The following is an 11691-nucleotide window of genomic DNA, read 5'->3' as shown; positions in this document are numbered from 1 at the left end:
GGGTGAAGCCTGATTTATACTTCTGCGTCAAACACCGGCGTATGCTACGGCGCTGACGCATAGCCCTTCGCCGTGGCCATCGCCGTCGCTGACGTGCACCTCTCAAAAAATGTAACTACACGTCGCAACGACGCGTTTCGGAAGTGTTAATGCAGACCGACAGAGACAGCGCGCAGAAGTATAAATGCACAGCCACGCGCGTTGCCTGCGCTGTGGGTTACGCCGGTCACCTGACGCAGAAGTATAAATCAGGCTTGAGCTGCTGGTGGAATTGACTAAGGTGTTGATTTACTTTAGTCAATTTACTTATGTCTCATGTTTTGGACTGTGGTAGGAAACTGGAGGACCTGGGGAAAACCCACGCGAGCACGGGGAGAACATGAACTTCACACAGAAATGCCAACAGGCTGGGTAGAGACCCGAACCAGAGGCATTCTTGCTGTAAGGCAACAGTGCTAGCCACTGGGCCGCCGTGCAGCCCCATAGAGGAAAAAGAGGAGGAGAGGGGGTGGAAGGGGGGATTCTTCACGATGAAGATGACTAAGGTAAGATGCTTAGGTTAGTTAGGAATCGTCTGATTGGTGGATCAAACATTAGCTTGACTCGGGGCCAGCCGTGTCAATCATAAGCACGTGATCCTCTCAAATTTAGTTTATAAATAAACTTCATTTTAAGGTCAAAATTATTAGCTCCTTTAAGCTATACTTTTTTGATAGTCTACAGAACAAACCATCATTATACAATAACTTGCCTAACTTTACTTTACCCTAACCTGCCTAGTTACCTAATCAAGCCTTTAAATGTCCTAGTTATGTCTTTCAATGTGTGTATAGATATCTCTGCCATTGCCAATGTGTGCCAATGCATCTGCGAGGATGAGTATGTGCGAGAACTACAATAAACAAAGGGGAAATGATAATTTAATGTCTTTTTTATAAGAACAAGCGGTTGTAGTCTCAGACACAATTCCTTCATCTAAAAAAATTAAGACAGGCCATTGAGATGAAAAGCATGTTTGTGACCAAATGTCCTCACAAGTATAGCAATATCAGTAATTTTTGACCTTGTGTGAACATAAATCACACAGAAGGAAGTAAATTTAAAATGTAAAAATGCAGATTGTGTCCTGTACCGTGAGGGTTGTTTCAGGGTAGGGTGATATAATATATAGTTTGTACAGTATAAAAAATTATTATGTTTATGGGAGTCAAGTCCCTTTAAAGAAGTACAAGTGTGAGTGTGTTTTGCCAGTTGCTGCTGCGATGAATAACACACAGCTCAGCTCAGGTTTTCAGGCTGGTACATTTCAATAACATTAAAACAGCGCCATCCTGCGTCACTGCTGCATTAGTACATATTAGCAGACGGGTTATTTCTTACCAATTTGTTTACAGTAGAATGTAAAACAATTGTAAAGACAATGACATATTGTATTTCTAAAGAGTTACAGTTAATTGCAGAGTCAACTTATATAATAACTTATATAATACGCTTATATATATATATATATATATATATATATATATATATATATATATATATATATATATATATATATATATATATATATATATATATATATATATATATATATATATATATACACACACACACACACATACATACATACATACATACATACATATATATATATAAGCGTATTATATGTTATTATACAAGTTGACTCTGCAATTAAGTCCGAATTATCAGCTTACTCATAATAATATATAATTTTGTAAATTGTAATGTATTTTATTTTATTTACATTTTTTTTTTTTTTCTATTCAGAAGTTTGGCTATAATTTACACATTTTTTGTTTTGGTGTGTTAAAAATAAAAACCGTGAAGAGGGCTCCCGCAGCTTCAGCTAAACTGAAACTGTTTCAGGTATTGTGGTAAAAAAAGATAAAGCATAACGCATTTAAAAATATAAACATTTGGAGCATGCATTGTCACATTTATACGCCAAAAGTGGCCCACATATGTTTTAAGATTAATGGGCCACATTTGCCATATCTTCTTTGGGCCACTATAGGCTCAAATCCACATTAGCCATAACTTACTGTGCTGAATATTCGCCAAAAGTGGCCCACATGTGTTTTAAAACAACTGGGCCACATTTTCCATATCTTCTCTGGGCCACTATAGGCTCAAATCCACATTAGCCAGAGTTTACTTTGTCGAATATTTGCCAAAAGTGGCCTACATATGTCTTAAGATAACTGGGCCACATCTGCAACACACATGTGAGCCACTTTAGATTTAGACCCAGATTACCCTTAAATGACTGTGCCACTATTTTGCCAACTGTGGCCCACATTTATCCTCTGTCATTTGGGCCTAATGTATTATTTTCCACATGGGCCACCACATTAGGCTCACATTCAGATTACATTTTGCCGTAAGTGCCAAATCTTTGCTTTAAATGGCCCATATATGAATTTGAATCTTTGCATCGTCCCCCATACACCCTCTGCCATTGTACAGGTGGGCCACTATAGGCTCACATTAATTTTGTCTGGGCTGAAGGAAGAACACCAGTGCCGCATAACTGCCTAAAGTGGTCCACATTTGTATGCTGTCTGGGACAAAAGTTTCGCTTTTCTTCAGTGTTTTACTGTTTCATCACAATATTTTGTCGTCATTGCTGTGCATGCAAATGATGGTTATTGCTTGTGAAAAAGTAATTACACAACTCGCAGCTTCTTGTAGCTTTCCTTGCAGCTGTGCTTTGAGGTCTCACCACAAACTATCAAATGCCCTGGACTGCCTAATTCTGGTGCTCCAATAAATGCTTGATCCATCAACCGCTAAGAGGTCGGCTGCGTACCACAAATAAATCCCAACCATCTGCTGAAATGGGATGGAGATTTTGTGGAGAAGCTCCGGAGTTTATGCCAGTCCGCAAACGAGGCTGACCCATGCACAACCCACAAACATTTATTTCCTTTTTTCTTGCTTTTTTAATGTATTTAAAGCACGTCACTGATTTAAATAGACTGCCGAAGCATTTGAGCCGAGTTCTTTAAATTGTTTATGGCATATTTTGACGTCCATATTCAGTAGTTTTCCCTAGGTGTTCAATACGACCTTCAGGAAGGCATATATTTAATATAGAAGTATTTTCAAAATCTTTGCAAATGTATTTGAGGAAATGACAAATAATGCTGCATGCTGCCTCCAGGTGTGGCATAATGAAATCATAAACAGATAAAATAGTGCTCAGCATAATTGAGTATATAATGCTCAGCATAATATTTGTATCCATTTCTCTAGGCAATATATTTTGGTGCATTTAAGCGATGCAGATTTATTAAACAGATATGTTTATTAAAATAATATTTTTAAAATAATTAAATTCAAGCAAAAAATTTGCAAAATAAATTACATCCTACAAAATTTCAACTAAATATTTCAAATATTTTTTTGCTTCTTTTGATTTTTCCTCTTTTTTTATTTATATTTAAGTTTTTTATATAACATGTAAATGTGTGTGTTAGGTTGGAATATTATCATAAGTTATTTAGTTAGATTAGCACCAGATTTGGCGTTAGTACTGTCTAATCCAGGGGTGGCCAGCCCTGTTCCTGGAGAGCCACTTTCCTGCAGATTTCAGTTTCAAGCCATATCAAACACAACTGCCTGTAATTATCACGTGGTGTTCAGGTCCTAATTAATTGGTTCAGGTGTGTTTGAAATGGGTAGCAACTGAAATCTGCAGGAAGGTGGCTCTCCAGGAACAGGGTTGGCCACCCCTGGTCTAATCTAATGTATATGCGGAAATATAATAATGTACAGCTTCCTATTAAAAATATGAGTTTAAAAGAGAATATGAATTTAAAAGATTTGTAAGGGGTGTACATGCTGTGCACTCTACATTTTAATTGCTGCATTTTTTCCCTTCTTCTCCAAAGTAAATAATTTTTAAACATGCAAAAAAAAAAAAAAAAAAAAGTAACAATTTTTTGTTAAGAATTATTTTTAATGTTTCGAAATATATGTAGAATTTAAGACATATATTTATGTCATATATGTCAATTATGACATATATTATGACATATATGTCAAATCCAAATGGGAACTTGCATGTTTGTATACACTGTAAACCCTAATGTTGTCTTTACTTAAAGAATTAAGTAAAGTTGATTGAACATAACTTAAACATTTGCAATTTGGTCACATAAAAAAATATGAGTTAATTTACTTATGTACCATCAAAATGCATAAACTTAAGATTTCAAGTGTAGTGAGCTCAAACTCATGATTAATCTTTTGAAAAAATAGGTTGTTTTCACAACCATGGTCTTGACTGTAAAATTCTAATATGTGCAACCTTTTAAATGCAAGGTCTTTTTATAAATCTGAAAACAAATGGCTTCAGGTATAATTATTCATCCTAATGTGATTTAATGGCTACTTATTATTATTATTATTATTTTGAATTTATTGATAGTATATATATATATATATATATATATATATATATATATATATATATATATATATATATATATATATATATATATATATAATTTTGTTACTTTTTTAAATATTTCCCAAATGATGTTTAACAGAGCAAGGACATTTTTCACAGTATGTCTGATAATATTTTTTCTTCTGGAGAAAGTCTGATTTGTTTTATTTTAGCTAGAATAAAAACAACTTTTATTTATTTATTTTTTTAAAGCTATTTTTTTTTTTTTTAAAGGACAAAATTATTAGCTCCTTTAAGCTATATTTTTTTCAATAGTCTACAGAACAAACCAACATTATACAATAACTTGCCTAATTACCCTAACCTGCCTAGTTAACCTAATTAACCTAATTAAGCCTTAAATGTCACTTTAAGCTGTATAGAAGTGTCTTAAAAATATCTAGTAAAATATTATGTACTGTCATCATGGCAAAGATAAACTAAATCAGTTATTAGAGATGAGTTATTAAAACTATTATGTTTAGAAATGTTGAAAAAATCTGCTCTCTGTTAAACAGAAATTGGAAAAAAATAAACAGATGGGGGGGTGGTATGGGGGTAATATTTCTGACTTTAAGTGTATACACACACACACACACACACATACACACACACACACACACACACACACACACACACACACACACACACACACACAAATGAAAGCCAAAATAAACTGACTAAACTAAATTATTTAATTAATTAATTAAACTTGTATCCTCATTTTAGACCATGCTTAAATTGTTTAGTTCACCAAACTTAGACTTAGTACTTAAATATGCAAGTTTTGGGAGACTCCATTACTCAATTAAATTGAGGCAACGAGTTTACTCAATTAATTTAGTTCAGTCAACTTATTAGGTTAGGCGACGCAGTGGTGCAGTGGGTAGTGCTGTCGCCTCACAGCAAGAAGGTCACTGGTCAGTTGCGTTTCTGTGTGGAGTTTGCATGTTCTCCCTGCCTCTGCGTTGGTTTCCTCCGGGTGCTCCGGTTTCCCCCACAGTCCAAAGACATGCGGTGCAGGTAAATTGAGAAGGATAAATTGTATGTAGTGAATGAGTGTGTGTGTGTGTGTGTGTGTGTTTCCCAGAGATGGGTGGCAGCTGGAAGGGCATCCGCTGCTATAGTAATGTTATTTGATTAAAGATGTTGTTATAAATAATGATATTTAAAAAATAAATTATATGTCATTTAATAAATAATTGTGCATTAAATCAAAATATGTGTGTTTAAGTGATTCGTTAAATATGTATTAGTTTAGTCAATGCTTTTCTTATTTCCTCAATGAAAACATCAAATGTTTTAATTTGTACTCTTCTGTGTGGAGTATTTAAATTAATATCTAATAGAGAAATGTCAATTATTTAAAATGCTAACTGATCTTCTTCTAGTGTCCATTTTTAAGCAGAAAAGCACATTTTTCATCATCATGTTCCGCACCACGGAATGTGGTGAGAAGGATTTGCCATATTATTTTACTGCTTCGTTGCTGTGCCATGAAAAATGGTGTCCTGTCCCTTTAAGACTGCGCTTTTGTCATTGGTCAGTGACCATCTGTATCGTGTGCGCTTGTGCAGCTTCATTCTAGTCCAGGGGCGAGTGTTATTATAAGGCCTAAAATATCTAGCTACCTGCATTGAGGAAAATACAGCTCTGTTGAATTACATATTTAACACATGTTCATTTGACGCGGTATCCTGCAAGAACCACAATCCGGATAAAAAATGGCTGAATTACCGATGGGGAAAGGGGTGTCCGCTGGAAAAATAGCAAGCAATGTACAGAAGAAAATTACTAGAGCACAGGAGAAGGTAAGATATTTTAATAATCACGTGTATAATCAAATACATCCTCTGATCTCGGTGTTATCTACATTACAGCACATTAAAGCATTAAAGGCCAATGCATCGTCCTCTAGCGAGCTCTATAAACCTGCAATGTGACAGAAAGGCTCGTCCATAGTTGACTAGGAAATACTACAGTAAATGCATTTGTCTGCTCTATATTGTGCGGATGTTTAAATATATTTATATAACAGTTCTGAAGGCTCAAGCTCTGTTTATTTCATTGCTGTAAAGGCTGCTATGGAAACTACATGAACGCTTAGCCTGTTACACTGGATTTCTATACTAGCATTGAACACCATGAAGATCTCTTCGTGATTTAAGCTTAAATCCACCCATTTATTATGTCTACCCTGCATTAACCTAACCGTACTTATCTATTAGATGAGCGCGGCGATGATGCACGACTCGTGAACGAGTCATTCCTTTGAATAGGATCTTTTCAGTGAATCGGCTCACAAAACAAGTCCAAACGACTCATGGATGAGCCATAAGCTCACTGATAGGACATTTCAAACTTAGGCTATGTCTGTAACAAAAAACGAGAACGCTGTGATCGAAGGTAAATTTACTTTTTGGTTAAAATTTGAGCTTTTATTAGCTGTGTGAAGGCTGCTGCTACCAAAACTGCATATTAATTCCGCAAAACACTGTTATTGTTCATATAATGCAAACTGAATAGTAAAACACAATATTAATAGGCAGCAATAGTAATAATAAAAAGCAATATGTGCCTGTCTATGGCTTAACTGCATCGTTTTAGAACCCTTTTTAAACATATCACACGCGATGACGCAATTACGTTTTTAACCGGTTCTTCGAACAAACTATTCAGAAGAGCCGATTCGTTAAAACGAGTGACTCTTTTTCTCAGCACAGCTGCATCGCTCCCTGCTGTCATCATCTATTATCGCTTTTTTTATTTTACTACAGCCTGACATTTGACAACTGTGTGTAAAATTAATTAAATAAAAATAAAAATAAATCAAAACCACAGAATATTTTAGATTAGCTGTCTCTATTTTATCTGCAATATCTGGACAGCGCGTTATTCATTCATTCATTTATTCATTCATTTTTTTCTAGTCAGTCCCTTTATTAATCTGGGGTTGCCAAAGCACAATGAACCGCCAACTTATCCAGCATATGTTTTATGCAACGGATCACATACACGCTCAATCACACTCATACACTATGGACAATTTAGCTTACCCAATTCATCTATAGCGCATGTTTTTGGTCTAGTAAGGGAAACCTGTGGAAACCCACGCCAACATTGGGAGAACATGTAAACTCCACACAGAAATGCCAACTGAACCAGCCAAGGCTTGAACCAGCGACCGTGTTGCTGTGACGTAATTGTGCTACCCACTGTGCTGCCCGACAGCACATTAGTTATTCGTTGATGAAATTCTTAGCTACGTGTCACTAAAGGACACTGTCCTAATATTTTGTTTGGTCATCTGGTGGATATGGTGTAGTTGTTTTCATAAAAAAAGTTGTAGATATTGATATATAGTATAATACAGAGTATAGTATAATCCTGGTTTTGTTTTATTCAATGTAAACTAGACAAATGTAGTGATATAATGGAATATATTTGATACAATAAGCCTCCGTTTGTTAACAATAGTTTATGAAACTAAACTGACGATGAAAGATATTTGTAGAAAGATGCTTGAGATAATAAGTTTAATAACTCATTAATAACATAAATGTATTTTGTAAGGGTGGTTAGTTGGCATTTCTGTGTGGAGCTTGCATGTTCTCCCCGAGTTTGTGTGGGTTTACCCCTGCGGTCCAAAGCCATGCGCTATAGGTGAATTGAACTAAATTAGCTATAGTGTATGAGTGTGTGTGTGTGTGTGTGTGTGTTTGAATGAGTGTGTATGAATGTTCCCCAGTACTGGGCATCCGCTGTGTAAAACATATGTTGTAAAATGTGGCGGTTCCTTCCACTGTGGTGACCCCTGATGAATAAAGGGACTATGAGTGGAGAAATGAGTGCATAAATGTAATATTTAATAAAGCAAATAGCCAGTTTAGTTGTATTTTTAAATATTTATTTTAAACATTTTTTATATTATAAAGCAAAACGTTGAGTTCTTTTTTTTTGTTATTATACCATAGCCTTATTTTTTTAGCTTAAGTCAGTATCGTGATAATATTGTATCACAATTAAAGCTTCAGCAGTTATTGCATGAAAATGGGATATCATTGGAAAACATTAATCATGTTAATTAATGATTAAACAAATTAAAATAACTACGACCAGAGGATTGCGTTGTCAATAATATCACCATCATCATCTTCTGGCAGGTTATGCAAAAGCTTGGAAAGGCAGATGAGACTAAAGATCTGGCGTTTGAGGAGGGCGTGATCAACTTTAATAAACAGTTGGTGAGTGGCTTTCTGACTGTACACGATATTTCTTCAAACGTCCATCAGGAATTGTGGCTTTGGCCTGTGTATCTCTGTCTTAGTTTTGTCCTGTGCTCAAATAGGTGGAAGGTACCAAACTGCAGAAAGACCTTCGGGCCTATTTGACTGCTGTGAAAGGTACGATTATGATGAAATTACACACCTGCGACATGAAATGAAATGTGTTGATTTCTTAGTCTTGCTGATGCTTTTGGCTTCCCCTCAGCCATGCACGAGTCTTCTAGACGTCTGTACGAGTGCCTGGATGACATGTATGAGACAGAGTGGTACGGCAGAAAGAAAATGGACGCAGTTGTAGAGGTTATTGTTTTATTTTAATATCATTGTCAATAAAATGTCTTTCATTGTATATATATAGGACATCAGGAAAGTATTCATAGCGCTTCACTTTTTCTACATTTTTTATGTTACAGCCTTATTCCAAAATGAATTAAATTCATTTATTTCCTCAAAATTGTACACACAATACCCCAAAATGACAATGTGAAAAAAGAGTTTTTGAAATTGTTGGAAATTTATTAAAATAAAATGCAGGTATATTCTATTTCCATTGATCATTCTTGAGATGTTTCAGCAGCTTAACAGGAGTTCAGCTGTGGTCAATTCAGTTGATTGGGCATGATTTGAAAAGGCATACACCTGTCTATATAAGGTCCCAGGGTTGACAGTGCATGTCAAAGCACAAACCAAGCATGAAGACACAGGGCCCTATTATACACCCGGCGCAGTGTGGCGCGAGATGCGGCGCAATTGTCTTTTGGTAGTTTCAGCTTGCTGCAAGAGTCGTTTTGAGGCGTTGCGCTACGCTGTTTAAATAGCAAATGCATTAGCGCTCATTTGTGCGCCCATAAGTGTTCTGGTCTAAAAAGGAAGGCGTTCTGAGGCGGACCGCTGGCGCGTTGCTATTTTGAGAAACTATAATAGATTTTTCATTAGACCAAAACTAACCTGGTCTAAACTCCGGCGCAGAGTTGCGCCTCGCTTACGCACTGCTTAATACGCACAAGAGAGCAATAGGCAAATATCTTTACATATGAAAAAATTTAAATATTTAGGATATATATATAGGATATAATAAGAATAGATATAGGATATAAATTTAAAGGATTAAAATATTACAAAACATATTATTTTCTAGCCTACATAAATATGAAAAATCACTGCTTTTATGTCTTCTTCATCTCGGGAGGCTTTTTCAGTTCATTCATAACAATTTGCTTTTGTATAATGTTATTATTATTAGCAGTATTATTTATTATATCCATATATATTTTTGTTTTATTAAAAACAAGCTTAGATTTGCCCACCTGTCAGGTTTTAGACCATATGGGGCACATCATGTGTTTTAGGATATAACTCAGGATTTTGAGCACATTTTGTTGTTATTATTCATTTATTCGTTTGCTGGAAATTAGAACTGAATTTAGAAATAGCTTTGAAACAAGTATTTGCACTTAACAAACAAAAGTATTAATTTATAGACTAATTGATGTCTGTGCGTAAAGGTTTTCCTATCCAAGAGCGAAAGTGAAAGTAGATCCATTATCTCTCATTCTCACGCAGTAGATGCTCTGTTTAACAGTTTTCTGTTAAAAAACTGTCAACTGTTAACTGTTTGCTTGTGAAATGCAAATTTTTTCCACTTAGACTTACTTTACGTCCTGTAAATAGCGAATGCGCTTATGGCGCGACGCAGATGACTCTTAAAGGGAATGGGAGATGAGACTTTAATTGGTTTATTCTCAAAACACACCTATAACTCATTAAGAAAATAAACTCAACCCTTTTAGACCATGCGCCACGGCGCAAGGCAGATTTCCCATCCTTAAATTAGCAAAAACGCGTCCTGAAAGCGCTTGTGCCCTGCGTTTTGCGCTCTGCGCATGGACCGTCAAAATAGAGGCCAAAGGAATTGTCTGTAGACCTCCGAGGCAGGATTGTCTTGAGGCACAAGGCTGAGGAAGTTTACAGATACATTTCTGCTGCTCTAAAACTTCCAGTGAGCACAGTGGCTTCCATCATCTGTAAGTTGTTTGGAACCACAAGGACTCTTCCTAGAGCTGGCCGGCCATCTAAGCTGAGTAATCGGGGGGAGAGGAGCCTCAATCAGGGAGGTGATAAGTAACCCGATGGTCACTCTGTCAGAGCTCCAACGTTCCATTTTGGAATAAGGCTATAACATAAAAAAATGTGGAAAAAGTGAACCGCTATGAATACTTTCCAGATTCACTGTGTATATAATATACACACACACATATATATACAAATACATTAATAGCTCCTCTTGTGAATTTAATATTACTCTAATTTATATTACATACTTACATAATATTACTCTATTTATTTTGTAAAATACTAGTATTCAACCCAAAGCGAAAATTGTTTCCCAGAGATGGGTTGCAGCTGGAAGGGTATCCGCTGCGTAAAACGTGTGCTGGATAAGTTGGTGGTTCATTCCGCTGCGGTGACCCTGGATTAATAAAGGGACTAAGCTGAAAAGAAACTAAATGAATTATTATTATTATTTATTATTATTATTATTATTAATATTATTATTATTATTATTATTATTATTATCATCAATATTAAAAACACTTGAATTTAACATGTCCTTGCTGTATATATATTTATATATATGTATATATATTTATATATTTATTTTTTTTGTTTACTTCAAACCTTTATAAGATAGTGTCCGCTTGTTAAGTGTGATATCATGCAAAAACAGCTTCCGGGTCCAAGTGCTCTATCAAACCGTAATGGGTAGACTCAACAAATGCGAATAATAAACGTTTACACAGGGATGTAATATTGAAAATCATGATCACATTATATATAACCATGCCTATTATCAGATGGCCAGAAAGTGATTATTTCTTGAAATAAATTGTTAAAATATTGACGTCTGTGATGCAGCAAGCCCAGAGATTG

At 35.4% G+C, this 11691-nt stretch overlaps 1 protein-coding gene across 8 annotated transcripts in view; it reads left to right on the top strand.

The window, feature by feature from the left end:
• The first annotated feature begins 6045 nt into the window (after positions 1–6045).
• bin1a (bridging integrator 1a) overlaps positions 6046–11691 on the top strand; it is a 37558-nt gene continuing 31912 nt past the window's right edge. For 6 of the 8 annotated variants that reach the window (XM_073912480.1, XM_073912479.1, XM_009304480.5 and 3 more), the window contains exons 1-4: positions 6046–6285; positions 8638–8718; positions 8823–8877; positions 8966–9060. In XM_073912480.1, the coding sequence (XP_073768581.1) occupies positions 6199–6285; positions 8638–8718; positions 8823–8877; positions 8966–9060 (318 nt within the window). In that variant the 5' untranslated portion in view covers positions 6046–6198. Of the gene's footprint in view, positions 6337–8593; positions 8719–8822; positions 8878–8965; positions 9061–11691 lie in introns of all 8 variants that reach the window. The other 2 variants (XM_073912481.1, XM_073912477.1) reach the window with 1 other exon arrangement.

The sequence above is a fragment of the Danio rerio genome, chromosome 9 (genome assembly GCF_049306965.1).
Source record: "Danio rerio strain Tuebingen ecotype United States chromosome 9, GRCz12tu, whole genome shotgun sequence".
Lineage (NCBI taxonomy): Eukaryota > Metazoa > Chordata > Actinopteri > Cypriniformes > Danionidae > Danio > Danio rerio.
This window is presented reverse-complemented; position numbering and strand designations above follow the sequence as displayed.